This window comes from Ctenopharyngodon idella, chromosome 5, assembly GCF_019924925.1.
Source record: "Ctenopharyngodon idella isolate HZGC_01 chromosome 5, HZGC01, whole genome shotgun sequence".
Lineage (NCBI taxonomy): Eukaryota > Metazoa > Chordata > Actinopteri > Cypriniformes > Xenocyprididae > Ctenopharyngodon > Ctenopharyngodon idella.
Genome location: NC_067224.1, coordinates 28,152,665 through 28,169,749, shown reverse-complemented (window position 1 = coordinate 28,169,749; position 17,085 = coordinate 28,152,665). Strand labels below are relative to the sequence as shown.

At 36.4% G+C, this 17,085-nt stretch overlaps 1 protein-coding gene across 3 annotated transcripts; it reads right to left on the bottom strand.

Moving 5' to 3' along the window:
- Window positions 1-2,293: 2,293 nt before the first annotated feature.
- Window positions 2,294-13,450, bottom strand: sfrp1a (secreted frizzled-related protein 1a). Of its 3 annotated transcripts, XM_051895091.1 has the most exons (4): window positions 13,142-13,442; window positions 12,129-13,008; window positions 9,299-9,379; window positions 2,294-3,698 (listed from the first exon to the last, which is right to left on the bottom strand). In XM_051895091.1, the coding sequence occupies exons 2-4, from the start codon at window positions 12,640-12,642 to the stop codon at window positions 3,373-3,375; spliced, it is 921 nt and encodes a 306-aa protein (XP_051751051.1). In that variant the 5' UTR covers window positions 12,643-13,008; window positions 13,142-13,442; the 3' UTR covers window positions 2,294-3,372. The 3 variants fall into 3 exon arrangements, with proteins under 3 accessions (XP_051751051.1, XP_051751052.1, XP_051751050.1); XM_051895092.1 differs by having other exon boundaries at window positions 9,299-9,367; window positions 12,129-13,450; XM_051895090.1 differs by having other exon boundaries at window positions 12,129-13,442.
- Window positions 13,451-17,085: the final 3,635 nt, after the last annotated feature.

Genomic DNA, 17,085 nt, shown 5'->3' with positions numbered 1-17,085 from the left:
TGGAAAGAGAGAGAGAGTTTTAATCATAGATTGTTTCCTAATAAGGCAAAGCTGCATCCTGCCTCTTTCCAGGCTTTTGAAGACAGCTGCTTTAACTATGACAGGGATGAAACCACATCTGAAATACATTTTGCAATACTAGATCATTTTCTAAAACCATATGTCCAAAGATTGGTCTTGGTATTATTCCTGCATTTTTCATTCTTTTAAGTTTTTTCTGTTGAGATACACACCAAAGTAATTAGCTTCCTTACCAGTGTTAACAGGAACTCTGCATTTATTGGCATTTTAACAATAGTTCTGTGTTTGAACATCACACAAATCAATCTTAGGTTATGTAGTTGTTTCACTGATTGATTTAACATGTTAATTGATCGGTTGATGTGGTTTATTGTTACCTTAAAATGTGAGTCATTGTGCCAAAATGGTGTTTTAGGAAAGGAAAGGACTATTAAAATGTAATTTTCCGAGAACACAAATGTTGAAAGGTGAAGAACCATTACCAACATTAAAACTTATCACATCATTTGTCATTATTAAAACAGCACTGTCAGCAACAACCGTGCAATATATTTGCCCGTGTAGTTGGTATGGATATGCCATCAACCAAGACCAACTCTGTGAAATCAGTTTGACAGCTGGAACATAAGAGATTTGTAAGAGGTAGCATTTCATATCATAACCATATTGAAACAAATAAGAAAAGCATGCCTATGGTTGGGATTCTTCTCAAAACACCACAGAGGTAAAATTGAGCATAAAAACAACAATTAGCTGTATCTGGCAGTCATATTTGAAGATGCAGACAGTTTGATTAACTCTGACAGTCTATTGTACTCATCCATGCAATCGTTTCCAGAGCTGGCTTGTTTTTTTTTTTTTTTTTTTTTGTAGAGCATGGCCCATAAATCATCTGAAACATGGCAGTGAAATTGCAGTTTATTGAACTTGTTCTCATTGTTGATATAAGACTGTTGCAACATTCCAGACAGGATTAACATGCTTAAAAACATGCGACTTCAGACAGTAAGAAATGAATACTGCTATTTCTTATTAAAAAAAAAGTATATTGAAGTAATTTCATTTTGTGAATAATTTATCTTGGCCAGCATGCATGTACTCTTTTCTCTGTAATTATGAAAGAGTCTGTGTGTTTGGCCTGAACTTTTCAGCTGCTACCTGTCATGGCATAGCCCTCATTATGAAAAATCCCTCATACTGTACATCATAGTGCACCAAATTCAGATAGACTAATATCAACTAAGCAAAGTCAATAAGAAAATAATCTGAATGTCCCAAATGTGCAAACTGATTCTATTATGAATAATACAAGTATTTTGTAAAGGTGCGACCAAAGTGGTCAGGATGTTCTATACATGGTTTAAGGGTTAGTTCACCCAAAAATGAAAATAATGTCATTTATTACTCATGTTGTTCTACAGCCTTAAGACCTTCGTTCATCTTCCGAACACAAATTAAGATATTGTTGATGAAATCTGATGGCTCAGTGAGGCCTCAATTGAGAGCAAAGCCACTGAAACTCTCAAGATCCATAAAGGTACTAAAAACATATTTAAAACAGTTCATGCGAGTTCAGTGGTTCTATCTTAATATTATAATGCGACAAGAATACTTTTTGTGCACCAAAAAAACAAAATAAAGGCTTTTCAACAATATCTATATGGGCCGATTTCAAAACACTGCTTCGGAGCTTTACGAATCGAATCAGTGAATCGGAGCGCCAAAGTCACATGATTTCAGCAGTTTAGCCGTTTGATATGAGATCCGAATCACTAATTCAAAACAAAAGATTCATAAAGCTCAGAAGCTTCATGAAGCAGCGTTTTGAAATCGGCCCATATAGATATTGTTGAAAAATCGTTATTTTGTTTTTTTGGCGCACAAAAAGTATTCTTGTTGCTTTGTAATATTAAGGTTGAATAACTGAACTCACATGAACTGTTTCAAATATGTTTTTAGTATCTTTATGGACCTTGAGAGTTTGAATGGCTTTGCTCTCAATACAGTCCTCACTGAGCCATCTGATTTCATCAACAATATCTTAATTTGTGTTCCGAAGATGAACAAAGGTCTTACGGGTGTAGAACGACATGAGGGTGAGTAATAAATAACATTATTTTCATTTTTGGGTGAACTAACCCTTTAACCACAGAAAATCTCTGTGTATGAAATATAAGACGACAACATAAATGTTTAAGAAATGTTTTCTGCCTAAAACTTTGAATTACTAGTTTAATAAAGATTGGAAATAACATGGTGTGCAGAAGACATCAACATTTTTATAGTCTTTATTTTATATTTGTGCTAGAATTTTATATACAAAATGATTGCCAACATAAAAAATGGGAATGGAGGAACATTGAAACTAAGAGTTTTACACCACAGCAACATCATTTTAAGGAAAAAATGCATTCTTAAATGATTGGTTTAGACAAAGCTGTTGGCTAAAATGTTAAAAGTTTTGGCATTAATAAAGCCTCCTTTCACCTGCAATGCAAACAGCACTACACACTAATAACAATAGCGAGTTGTGGGATTACATGGGAAAATGTCCTGTACCAATGAACATTTTAGCAGTATTGTTGATATGATGCTATATGCTGTTGAATACTGTTCTTGTATAATCATTTTACTAGTCAGAAAATATAGTTTTTTTCTACAGCAGATAAAGTATAAGCCTATGTATACACTATTCTACCATCAAACAGAATCTATTATCAACCCAATCATATGGGACTGGGCAATTCAATTGGTCATATACATGGACTTAGCAGTGCAATAAATGTTATGCATATATATCCTGTCAGTACTTACGAGAAGCAGACCTCTTATCAGAGTCAACAGAGAATTGCTAAACAAGTTTGATGACTGATTGCTTGATGGTCACAGTACAGGTCACAGAAAAGAATGTAATCAAAGCACACTGCTTGGCTAAATGGCTTATGTGGTATGTACTTTCACAGTGTGTTCAAAATTGTACTAATAAATTGTGAACTATGGTTTGGAAATCTGTCATGTAGCTTTTTTTTTTTTTTTTTTTTTGTTAGAAAAGAAAATTAAACAATCATTTGCAGGTGAATTCTGATTATTTCACAAGATATTATCAACAGATACATATTTGGATATATACAAAAGTGATCAGTTGGTTTTGGTGGAGAGTTTGTCTACTGTATCATTCATTATCTTTTCAGTCTTATACAGCACAGATCCAAAACAAAACACCTCAAGTGTTTGATCTACAAAATACATGAGAAATATATATATATAGTATATAAACAATGAAAAATAAAACAATATTTTGGGTTGCCTGGATGTGCAAGTTCATAAAGGGAGTGGGAGCTCTGAGAGTGTTTATTTGAAGACATTCTCATAGGCAGGGCACTTGTGGCTTTTGAGTTTTTTCATGGTCTTTTTGAACTCTTTGCTGGATTTGTCCCACTTGTGAATACCGGTGAGAAGGTACTGTTTGTCCACCTTGCGTCCCATGATAAGGTATGTGTTTCCGAGATTTTCCAGCTGCGTGCAGGGGCAGTCGGCTCCATTCTTCAGGTACAGAGTGAGTTTCTTCAGGTCCTTTTTCTTCAAAGTGCCCTGCTTTAGGGTTTTTTTCCTCTTCTGCAGAATCACCTTGCGATCCATATTCTCCCGTTTGACCTCCTTGATCTTGGTCTTTATGGCTGTGGATAAAGAGAACAGAGAACTGCGATCAGCTTTCTAAAGTTATCTTCTCCGGTGGGTAGAGAGGAGACTGAAGATTACATCATCTTGCCAGTAAATATTAGTTTTCTGTATTTCTTCAAATTAAGCCCTTTTGTTTCGTGCCATAATGACATGTAGATTTTGAGGAGCTGCCAGGAAAAGCCCCCACAGTGTTTTTTAAACACTGCTCCCACCTACTGCATCTGTTGTGGTCTATGATATTCCAAAGCTTCATTTAAACTTGCGTTGTGTCCTGGACTGTGCAGCGCTCTCACATCTACACAAAGTCATCTAATCCCTCAGGCCATGTGCTGGGTTCAAAGAGGCCAAGAAGGGTTTGGGTTGCAAGGGGTATCGCTGGCAGTTCCCAAACCTCCAAGGCCATAAAAGAGAGATTAGTCTGCTAAGTAATGCAGGGGGCAAAAGAGAAATGAAGGAATGGAGGGAAAAAAAATGAAGAGTAGGTGTAATCAATATCAGGCCTGTTTTCTCTGCCAATGGTCTCAGGGCACAGCCATAATGATACTGGTCTCTCTGTCATGAACTCAAGTTCAAGAGAAAGCATCGATATCCATGCAAACCAAAACTGCTCTCATTGCCGTATTCTTTTCCCAGGGGGCAAGAATTTCCCAAATTGCAGCTTCACTGCCCTCTGCCCCTCCAGATGTAACAGGATACTAGGTTTTGTTCCTTTGAATACCTCTCTTATAAGCTTAAGGCAATTAGTCAAAGGTCAAAATTTTTCTAGATGGATATATTGGCTGCAGGTGAAATGATCCCCATTCAACTGTTACTCCACTAGAGAAAACCATCAACATTCAAACACCAAAAGTATCCAGGGATGCACCAGTAACTAAAGATCTGCTTGATAAGTTAATAATTATTTTCTTATTATGGCTGATAACCAATAAATGGCTCATAATAAAAGTCTATACCATTTTGCCTAAAAGTATATATATACAGTCAAACCAAAATTTATTCAGACATTGAACATTTAGTTCATTAATACAGTTTATTCACTATAGTTTAAAAAAAAAATGGTAATAAAATATGACAAGATCTCAGAGTTAAACTGTCAGAAAAAATTAACCTTAATTATGTCAGATAACACTTAAGCAAAACATGGTCAGGTCAAAGTGTCTGAATAATTTTTGGTTCCAAATTTTTATCAATTTAACTGGTAGTCTACTGTATGAAGAATTTTTGGGTATAATTTGGGTATGTTACAGTTTACTTTATTTTGCTATCCTCACTTACATAAATGAACTATAGTGAACTAGTAAAAAAAAAAATATACAAAATTATATCTAGTGTCTGAATAATTTTTTGGTTTGACTGATATATATATATATATATATATCAGTCAAACCAAAAAATTATTCAGACACTAGATATAATTTTGTATATTTAGCATATAAAACGATTGTTTTTAGTATATATATATATTAAATACTAAAAACAATCGTTTTATATGCTATATGCTAGTGCAGTATATGCTAGTGAATTTAGCATCACAAAATTATAATGTAAAATATGAAAATGGATATTCATTTTAAGATTGGCTAAATAATACATCTAAATTATTAGTGTTTTTAAAGTTTAAGTAATTAATAAGGTAATTTAAATATAAAAATGGAGAAATTAGTAATTTAAATAAGTAAATATCCAATATTAACTGAAACTGAATTAAAAAAAAAAAAAAAAAAAAAAAAACCCTCAATAACAGATGTGGCACCAATATACTGTGTAATCCCAAAAGAAACAGAAAACTGTTGGTAAAAACCTATGCAAAGATTCCATTAAAAAAATTATGTACCTTACAGTGTTTTAATTGTAATATCAGTAAGACTCTTCTGAATTTTACTAGGGGAAACTCATGTCATGACCGCTCTGTTGACCATTTAACTCCTGGTTTAATCTTACTCCACATTCTTAGATTTGTCTTAATCTGTCTGATCTGTCAGTAAACTCTCTTTAACCTGTTAATCTTTTCATTTCCTTAACCTTCCTATGCACAAGTCAACTCCATGGTGGTCCTGCCAGAGAGTGAAACTTCAATGGCTGTTCCTCTCTCAGACCGCCTTGCAGGTGATTTTTTTTTTTCTTCTCTCGTTCTGGGTTAACGATGGAGAAACATGCAGAGTGCAACATCTTATCATCTTCAGTGGTCTAACATCAGTGACCCACCAGTGAACTTCAGGCACTTTCAGAAGAATTTGGTCCAATTAGCAGGCCGATTCTAAAGACCCGTGGAAATGAGCAGACATCTATATTGAGATTTACTGCTAATTATGCTTTAACAACCTGATCAGTCTCCACTGGCTGTCAGTGAGCAGACCACAATGAAACTAAATCTTCCTCATATCCTGCTGAACCTTGACTTATATATATATATATATATATATATTCTCTGCAGCCTGGAGCACAAAAATATAATGCTTGATCATTGCCAAGGAAAGTTGAAATCCCACATCGAAACCCCTTTTAAGTCAGAAGAGTAGCTCTTAATGCTTAAAGACATACTGTAATTCAAACAGTTACATGATGAAATGTGTTCTGTTCTACAACCCATAACCTCATATCTCACACCTTCTCACTTCTAATGACTCTTGCAGAAGAAAGTCTTCCCAGTATTATAAGTGCACATGGAAGGGATTACAGCTTGATCTGAAGTCTATAAAGGGGCTTAGTGTTTGATGAAATAAAAAAAAATGGTCTGAAGGTTAAAGAATTATCAAGTCAGGCAAGAAAGACTGTTGCCTACCTCCCACAACCACTTTATCTTAGTTCAAATCCTACTTTAACCCCACTGTGAACTCATTTTGCACCTTGTGTTTGTGAATGTAATCCTCACAAAGGCAAGGACATGGGTACAGTTGAATACCTTCAGATGTGGCTTTACAGTTAATACGGGTAACGCCACACTTTCCGAACAATAACAATAGGGTTAGTCTCTCTTGTTCACTGTAATCCAGCGTCTCAAAAAGGGCATGCCACAATAAAGCGCCACATAAATCAAGCCGTGCGAGATGCCTTTCTAATCTCCCTCAAACTGATAAGACAATACGAGTAAACAAGGGGGTGTTGACTAGCATACCACTAGTCTTCACAGATCTACATCAGCAGAACTAGTTTACTGAATCATGTGAGGGTGAGCAAATATTGTGCTCAAAGATTCCACATATAGATGCTGCATCTATATCGCATAACACAAAAACATGAAGCAGCCATAATAATGTTCACATTTCCGAGCACGTGCGGTAGATCATATTCTAAACACAAACCCAAGAAGATAATGTTTCAGTCTCAGATGGTCCAAATAAGTACTTCATGCTTGAAAGCTTTGGTAAATATTTGATAAATGAGATATAAACAAAGAGAGCATATCTCAGAAATCGTGCGGTCACAATCAGTGTTCTTTCCAAAATGAAATTAATCATTTTGATAAAACCAGTGAAAGTATTCACATTTCTTCTGTGATAAATATTGCTTTAAAAAACCTTTTAACCTTTGTCCCTGATCTTTGACCTCGCTTCCTCTGTCATTTTGGAGACATGTCCGCAGCCAGATGTAACGATGCCATAAACTCAGTAGGAATAGTTTGGGCTGAAACAATTCACAAACATGGCACCTGTGGCTCGGGGTGAGCTCCAGTTAAAATAGTGCTACACCATACAGTTTTACTACAGGAAAGCTGCATGCATCACTGACCACAGGATAGACAGCCAACTAAAGTGTGCTAATGCTGTTCTGTTTTGTCAGACAGGAAAGATAGAAAAGCAAAGCTGGGGTGGCAATAAAACTATCTATACTTCAAATATCTGGTATTCAAAATCTGGACGGAAATGAATGTTTAATAGCAGTATTCCAGGGATGTTCGAAATGTTTAAGACGACAAAAATATATATTTAAGCTGGAGGGAGACACTATTCTATTCCTTACATTTACTTTAAATCAATACTTCACAGCGTGAACCCTGTTTTCTTTCACAGTCTGTCTTTTTCAATATCCTGGATTAGAAATTTAGTACCGAGGTCACAGAGAGAGTGTCAGTGGAGTTGGTATACATAAAGCTGGCCAGAGAAAGACGGCAGCTTTCCAGAGATAGCTTACCCATTTCAAACACTAAATGAAACTTTATGGTTTTGTCAGAGGCTAACCAAAACCAGCTTTTGTTTTCCTCTTCAGAGGGAAGCAGGAAGTCACTCTCACACTGCTCTCCTTTTGTTGAGGTAACTCCTGCTGTGATTGGCCTTAATGGCTGCAGTTATAGGCTCATTTAAAAGTCATTGTTGTTAACCATCCTCAAATCTAAATGTTCAGTCACACTGAAAATCTAATAATTAAACCCACCTTTCGTAACAGTAGATAATAAAGACCACCAATGTATCAATGTCCTTCTCCTATTAATACTAATACACACACTCTCTATAATATATACTACCATTCAAATTACATTTTTTGAGGCTGCATTTATACACAAAGTATAAAAGAACAGAATTATTTGAAATAGAAACTTTAGTATTATAAATGCCGTTTGATCAATTTAATGCATCATTGCTGAATAAAAGTATGAATTTATTTAAAAATATTACAGACCCTGTGAATTTATAGAGAGAGAAGGAATCTGTTGGAAATGATCAGGGTATAATGGGTACTCCGATTTACCCCAATGACCAAAGAGTAAACTCAGACTTTGTCTCAGACTCTGCACAGAGGTCAACCCCTGGGCTGTTGTCACATCCAGACAGGAGAGCAAACATCCCAATTTAGAGCTGTTAATAACAGCCAAATAAAGACTTTAGGGCCTCTGTGAATTACCTCAATTCATTAGTTAAACAGTTGTGGCCTCTCAAAGGGTATTCCAAACCATGACATAGATTTACAAGGGTTAAAACATTCTGCTGCTGCTGTTTTAAGTGTTTAAAACCATTGCATTGTTCTATTAAAAGTGGATTTGGCAGTCAAGGCAGCCAAATATGCGCAAAATAACAAAATCTTGATCCAGTGTTTCTAAAAGTGCTTAAATCTGTCCCAAAAGCAGTGTTAATGGCCGTGAAATAAAATATCATTCTGGCACTCAACATTTATGGCTAAAGAAAGTTATGACTCAACATGATGACTAAACACTGGTGATGTTGGACCTCATCTTTAAGCTAAACTTAACTGAAAGATTCAACATACCAATAAGCAAATCATTATTAAAAAATATATTGCTATGGTTTCCGCTCCTGAAAGAATAAAGTTTTCCCTCATTATTCTAACATAAGACCATGAGAACTAAATTTAAGATGAGCAAAAACATTAATCTTCAGGCATCTGTACGAGGCTGCTGGGGAAGCTGAAGGAGTAGGTGAGTAGTTCTGGTTCAGGACTGTGTGGTTTTGGCTGTTCTTTCAAACTAATATATATCAGTCTTGGCTGTCTTGCATGCCTACTCCATTTCCAGAATACAGAAGATGAGAGGGGAAGATGGGCTGCAGTCTTGGCATGTTCAGTGTGTGAGTGCAAAATAGCATGAATGTTTGTGTTTTTTTCTGTCTGTAGGCATGTTTGGTGTATGTATTGGTGTTCTTACCAAATTCACTGGCACACATGTGATCCAGAATCACATCCGTTTTCATTTCATTGTCACAAGGAGGACAAACTGGAGAGTATCCTAAAACAGAGGACATGCTGTCAGTGAAATGTTAGAGAAATTTGACAAATTGTGACCAAATGTTTTTTTTCCCCCTTTTATCTACTTTGGTGTTTTGTCCCAATTTTTTTTTTTGTGTGTGACTTTCTGGCAAGTTTGCAACTGACTTTAAACAACGTGGAACCAATCACAGTGTAATTTTCTTACATAAACAAGAGAATTCAAACTTCTTTAACTTTCTCCAATTATCTACCTATCAGGCAAGCTATGGGAATTTCTTCCTGGCTTTCTTCTATTTTTTGAAAGGACCTGAAATTCATCCTGTGCTTTGAATTGTTAGTATCCTTTTGTGTTTTGCTCTGCTCTTCTCATAGCACTAAAAGATTAAAATCAAAACTTTTTAGATATACATACAAATATTTCTTTCTTTGCACGTCACATGGTAATTTGAAGTAAACAAATATGAATGTGTTATTTACATTTGTGTACAAACTATTGTTACAAGTTACGCAGGTTAGAAAAAGGAGGCACGGGACAACACCCCAATAACTGGGGCTGACTGTAATTAGAACAACTATTGTTCCATGAATGCCTCCCTATAGTCATGGAAACAGAATAATTAACCCTTGAATGTAAACTCTCATAGTACCTTTTAAGATTTTGAATTAAAATCTATTCAAATTCAAGCAAATTGTCATTTTGATCTATTTTTCAACAGGTTAAAACTTCTGTCTTTATTTATACTAGACTTTGATTTAATTTTTTTGGCAACTAACTAGTTGTTGTTGTTTTTTTTATTTGTATCTATTTAACAGATTATTGTTGAAATTGCACTCAGGTGAAAAGAGCTTGTAAAGACAGCTGTTGGCAAGGAATTCCAAAGGTAAACATTTTTATATCACAACATTTCTGTGTAATGTAAATTATCACCCACTTACAAGCTGCCAGGCGATCACAATTGTGCAAAAACTAGAATTTTAAAGCAACGCTGCATTTTTGGATGATGACATCAGCTGTAAACTTAAACAACTGCCCTGGGAAAGATAAAACAGAGTTCAAATTTCAGTGGCTCTTGTTGAGTGTTACTTTCTCCACAGGCATTATTACCATGGAATCACAAGAAAATAGTGGACAAATGGTTAGACTTAACCCCTTGTAGAGAATAGGAAGTCCTTTCTTGTCTTTTACACGCCACTGCTTGAAGCTTGACAGTGGGTCGATATGCGAGAGAGGGTCTAATGTGTCTGTGGCTTTGGGTTCATTTGACCGTGATGCTGACAGCATGTGATAACAGCTGACAGGATCTCTATGGGGTGCTTATTAATTTAACTTCTCTGGTATTCCAGCTTCCAAGCCACCATGCTAGTGTTCTCTCACTCAGTACTGTGCGTCACTAACAGCAGGCGAGGGCAGATGGCTGAAGTCACAGAAGTATCTTCTCTCAGTTTGGTACATCGTTCTGGCACACAGTCTGTTCATAAACCATTATGTAACTTTGGAAATGGAAATTCCCTTGTAATTTATGAGCCATCTACATAAGCTAGTTTGTACTTTCCCTTGTCTGAGATGTACAACTATAGGGCTCAAGTGTTTCCATAGGGAAAGTTTGACTAGTGCCAGATGCCCTGACTTACCTGGTAAAATACTTCACATGACTACAAGATAAATTTGCTTTAAATTACAGGGCAGGTTTTTAACAAGAGTCTCTAAGAGTGTGGAAATGTATTTATTTTCTAACCATCGAAAATTTAAATTTTCTGCTTAGGTGCCACCAGTAAATAAAAGCAGCTGTTCAAATCTCTCTCTGTGTCTGAACTAAGAGTACTATCCTGCTGCATTACCTTATGAAAAAAAACGTGTTAACGGGCACAGCAGGGAAGCCTGGCAAAAGTTTTGCTTTAAAATAGCATTAAATTTACAGAAATAATAGGCTTACTCATAAATACAGTAATTCATTTTAAGTCATGTTTGCTGCTTGCCATCAGTGTCTTTTTTTGCAAAGACAAACCACATTATTCTGAAAAATTCTGATCTGATTCTGAAAAATAGGTGCTGCAGTTGTGAAATAACACCAAATAAATAGATATGTAATGGTCTGTTGTTGGAACACATCCCAGTGTTGTCCTGGAACTCAACTAACACCCTGAAATCAATTGCTACCAGCTGTTAAACAAGCAAAAACTTCAGTTATTCATCTATCAAACTTTACCAAGAAGTCACATCCCCTGCATCCTCTACAGATGTTTTTTTAATAACAATGTTACCAAGAATGTTCCTAAAACTGAATCATTTGTCAAATCAGACACAATGAGGTATTGAGAGCCCAAGAGGCAACAAAAGGTGCGATAACTCTAGATTAAAACCCCCAAATGGACACCAGTCCCTGAAATAACATTGCAACTGCCTTTAAGAAGTTCAGGTGTTGCTTCTCACACACAGCAAAAGGTGAAAGGTTGTAAAGTGGGTAAAATAATACTAAATGTATATAGTATACATTGAAACAGTCAGTATAACCTTGCAGTACAAGATAAAAAGCGCCATCGCTGAAATATACATATATAAAAAAAACTGCTAAACTTTTTTTTTTAATTATTTTTCCCCAAGTTTCTTTGTATGTCAAAATATGCATTCTAATATATTTATTTTACATGTTTTTGATTAGCTACACATTTATCTTCAGGATTTAATGAAATTACACCTGATTAAAATGATAAAGTTGAAAGTTTTTGAACCAAATTGAAAATTTTCATAATTAGTCACTTGGACTTACCCGTGGGCTGGGAGGTCTCTGTGGCATTGGGCGCACTGATGCACACATCATCTTGAGGAAACTTCTCGCAGGTGAGCATCTCAGGCCAGGGAAACCCAAACGCTTCCATGATGGGGGTGCAGCCATCACGAACATTTTCGCAGAGCCAGCGGCATGGGTAGATGGGCCTTTCCAGGCACACAGGGGCAAAAAGGGAACAGAGGAATACCTGAGTGCCCGGGTGGCAGTTCTTGTGCACCAGGGGCACCCAGCTCCCCGCTTGTTGCTTGACCTCAGCCATAGTCTCATGCTCCAGCAAGTTGGGCAGCAGCATCTGGTTGTAGCCCACACCATGACAGAGCCTCAGGTCATCTGGGATGTCCACACACTGGGGAGGCTTGTCGTAGATACGGCCGCCGTTGTATATCTCTGACTTCCAGGTGTCGTACACATACTCAGATGTCTGGCCCAATGAGACCAGTGACATAATCAAGATGATGATCCAGCAAAGGAACAAAGATGCAAGGGACTTCATTATGAACTCTTGGTCAGGATCCCCAGTCAATGCAGCCCCCAAAAGCGGTGAGCCTTGAATTAAATGAAGTCCTCTTTGTCTAGAAAATGGGGAGGGAGAGCCAAATACCTCTAAATTTTATAAGACTCCGAAGTCAAAGTATTGAAGCTGTAGAAACTCCACCTCTGAAGCCCCGTAGCTGTTGCTGACTCACACGGCTGAGTTGCTTGAAATGCGCTGCGCTCGAGACCAGGGGAGACTGAGACCGCCTCGGCAACCAATAGGAAACTTTCCGCACCTTTTGCTTCTCAAGTGTCAATCAAAGTATTCAATGACCCAATGAATGAGCCAATATCCCCGCCCGCGCGCGTTTCTCTCACTCGCCCTCTGTGGAAACAGATCCTTAATAACTTCATTTCGATAACATTATTCGAGGCATTGAAATGCATGAGGATTTACTCGCTTTACACTTGTGATAACTACATTTATCATATTCTGAAAAGCCGGCAAGAGCCATTACCTGCAGAGTAAAACATCCTCGCATTACCACAAAACTAGCGTGCATTTTTAATACCAGGCAATGAAGTCTCTTTAAAACGTGGGGAGTTATCCAAGTAGCTGTAATACTGATATTCTCGTTAAGACGTCATATAAGCGATTTCTCTACGCATCGTGAACGTTTTAAGGTGCATTTAATGTCATAAGACATTATTTGCTCTGTGTTCATGGTCTCATTTGTATTTCAACGAGCCAAATTAAGTTAGAATGTGAGGTGTGAAATCGCCCGTCGCATGTTAGCTCTCCTCTGCGCAGTTGTTTTGCTAATCACATTGGTGAGATAATGAAGTCTGAAGATAGCTCAGAGCTCATTACCACCAACTCCCGTTGTCAGGACAATTTAAAGCAACACGGCCATTATAATGGTCACCGTTTTTACTTACTCGAGTGTAAAAAAGCAGAAAAAAAAAAAAAAAAAAAGTAGCCTACAATGCAGAATACACGCGAAATGTTTCCTCATCTTAATCTTTCTGTGTAGAAAATTAAGCTGATTTGGATAGATGCCACTGGAATGGTGTGTCTATTAAAACGCAAGGTTATCTTTCTTTTCCCAGTTTATTTACAAAAGATTATTAAATCAGTAACAATTAGGGTGACATTCATTAGAACTTGCAATTGTTGGTTTCTACAACAACAGTTAATATACATTATTTCATTTAATTAACTCTACATAGCACCGTTTTAACCCTAAATTGTATTACATTTGATAGATGAACACTTCTAAATGATCAGCATGACCAAAACAGCCTACTTTTTTTAATAAGTAAAAAGTACAGTTCTACAAATGTAAATTACTAAGACATATCCTCTTACTGGTCATATCTTTTTGGTCATATAACTGTAACAAATAGTTTTTTTTTGTTGTTGTTGTTTTTTACGATTTTGTCTAAATGTTCAAAGAACTGTTCCATTTAAAAAGAAAATAGTTTTTCTTTTCAGGCAATTATTTCAGGCTTTACAACTTACACCTTGGTTCATTTACAATTACAGACATTTGGAGATCAAAAAAAAAAAAAAAAAAACCTGCCATGCTTTAGCAAGGAATATCATTATAACAATTTCTGCAATCAAGCAAAATTTGTTTAAATGGTGAAACTTTTTGATTAGATCAAGTTTGATCTAATATATTTGATCAAATATGCTGACTCATGATTCATATTTATTTATTTCAGTAGGCTAAGTAACTAAGGAAAATTTGATAAAGACACATATAATAAATATTTGTTCATAATAGTTTGTTAAAATTATAAATATGATAACGAGTACCATGCTATGTCTATCTGAATATTTTTGCCGTGGTTCCATTTACCTAGAAAATCACCATTGGCTTTTAGAGACCTTAACTTATATAACACATTTCCACAAACACACCTATGCATAAGGTCTTCTATCATGAAAGACTACATGTTTCTATGAATTTGGTTAAACATATGTCAACTGAGATTGCATTTCATCTATGCTAAACTAAACAACATGACATGGTCTACATGAGGGTGAACATATCTTAAAGACATTGGGCTAAAAAAGCAATAATGTCAGGAAAAGGGAGTGCTGGCTTATCGGAAGGAACAACGTGAATCCCTCAACAGCCCTCGACTGAAGCATTTTTCAGCAAGCACCTTTCCAGAGAATTTTTTGGCCGGCTGGCTGGCCGGTCTGGGAGTTTACAGAGTCTCTTAAGCTGAATAAATGAATGCCTTTTCTGTTTGTATAGCCTCTGGTATAGAGGGAAAAGGACTTGATCAAGCTAATATCACACTGAGAGATGCCTGCATGAATGCTAATTGAATGGCTGTGAGTGGAAAAGTGACCCAACAGTAGGCCTCTTAACATAACATTTAAACTAACAAAGCAAAACAGTGGTAGTTGTATTGAGTGCCCATTGGACCTTATGCAAAGTGGTTTCCTCAGCCACAATGGAGATCATTATCAGTAAAATGCGCATTCAGGTACACGAAAGGTCTAATCTTATACTAACCGCAGCACCTAAATAGCAACTTTTTCTGATTTAAAGGAGAATAGATGGCTAAATGCAGGAATGTGATGATGCATAATGGGAGGTCTTTGTTTCCCGCCGTAGAGTTCCACACCCATGTGTGAAAAATAAGAATTCTTAATTAAGTTACTCAACAAATCGCATCAGTACTAATTAAAGGGAATTCCAAAGTAGCCTATATGCTCTGTTAAAATGGAAATATGCATGCCATTTCATTTACTCACAACTTATCACATTCAAGACTATCCTCATTTAAGATAATGTTGTCCTGACACCTCCTGGGGAATTCACAAGACTGTATACCAAATTTCCACATTTTACACCAACCTGTGAGTGCTTGTCTGCATGTGTTGCAAAGCCAATGACTAACATTTACAGATAGCTTGAACTTTTATGTTGGGATGAGGAAACAGAGAGAGAGAAGGAAATAGTCATTCCCTTTCTTACACTTCTGTTGATTTAGGCTAAGAGATACTCTTTACATGTCACATGTCAAGTTATAAAACATGTTCACACTCCATAATCACTCAGGAGGGAGAAAGAAGACTACTTTATCAGAGAGAAACCGATTCTGGTTTATTGCTCGTCTCTCAAGACTCAACTGGACTTGAATTGGTTGCTTAATTTGTGTCTCTGTTAAGGCTTGTCAAGACACAAATGAGACGAAGCAGAGTGTCATCCTTGTGCCTTTTGGGGGTTGGCTGCTCTGTAAATCTTTAATTTTGCCGTTTAAACTAGACCCAAATTACAAATTAATTATAGCCAACTCTGTCTATGTCACATTGATTGCCAAGGTGGATCATAGCAACCATTATGTTTATAAACAAACAACTAGTTTATGTGGGAGCTATGTGGGAGTAGGAAAAAGTAACTGTATAGTGAAAAGGAAATTATAATAACGTTCATGCTCATAAAACCCTTGAACGTGAAGCCAGATGAAAGCTGATTTGGGTGATGTATTTTAAGTTGATCTAAGTAGGAGACAATTTTTAAAATATTCATATTTAATTGTGCATAGCAATTCAATCGTTTTTTTTTGTGGACCACCATAGCATCTCCAGGGCTTCTCAGGATAAAGAGACAATATATCCACCACACTGCACAGCAGGCCTTCAGAAAGTCTGCCAAAAAGTAAAAGATGGACATTTAGACATTCACAATGTTCTCTCCAGCCGCCGGCAGGAATGACAGATTGATTTGCATGGAGGAGAAAAGAGGAAAAAGTGAGGAGCAGTAAAACAAACATGCTGTTACTTTTCTTTAACAGCTCAAAGCCAAGGAAAGCAGATAAAATCCCTTTGCCTCTGAAAGACCATTTAGGAGCCTGTCCCATGATGGTAGAACCATTGCAACTGATAACTACTCTAGTCTATAGCTGACCCCCTTTTTTGCACAGCAATGATATCATCATCCAACCTCACACAAGATTACCAGCTTGTGTTCGAGTAAATCAGCCAAGATCTGATGTTGCCTAGTTCTCATTTTAATGTCTGTTTGTAATCACAATATGACAGCATGTATTAAACCACTTATGACATTTTCAAATTTGAGCCAAATGGAGGAGAACTGCATAACAATATGACTGCATTTTATCTCCTAAACCACTTGCGAGCCTTATGAGTTTATGATGATTTCGGATATTTATTTGTAAAACCATCTTACAACAGTGGCTTTCAGAAAATGGATTGTATTTTGTTATAAAAGAGGGCAGATTAAACAAGGTTAAATGCAAATATTAAAATTCAAACCAAACAGTTAGGATAGCTAAATAAATAGGCTTATTATAAAAAGGGAGGAGGGTTATTAGGGTTATTAGATCTCTAAATCACAGGAGGCAGTGATATCGAAAAGGTTTTACGTTCCAGAGAGGAACACCGCAAACTGAGTCTTTACCAAATCCATGTCAGAAC

Excerpts from the sequence above, each read along its gene's own strand:
- sfrp1a (XM_051895090.1), bottom strand. The coding sequence starts at position 12,642 with ATGAAGTCCCTTGCATCTTTGTTCCTTTGCTGGATCATCATCTTGATT. Across the intron at positions 9,380-12,128 it reads AGAGACCTCCCAGCCCACGG|GATACTCTCCAGTTTGTCCT; the intron begins GTAAGTCCAAGT and ends CCTCTGTTTTAG. Across the intron at positions 3,699-9,298 it reads CATGTGTGCCAGTGAATTTG|CCATAAAGACCAAGATCAAG; the intron begins GTAAGAACACCA and ends CTTTATCCACAG.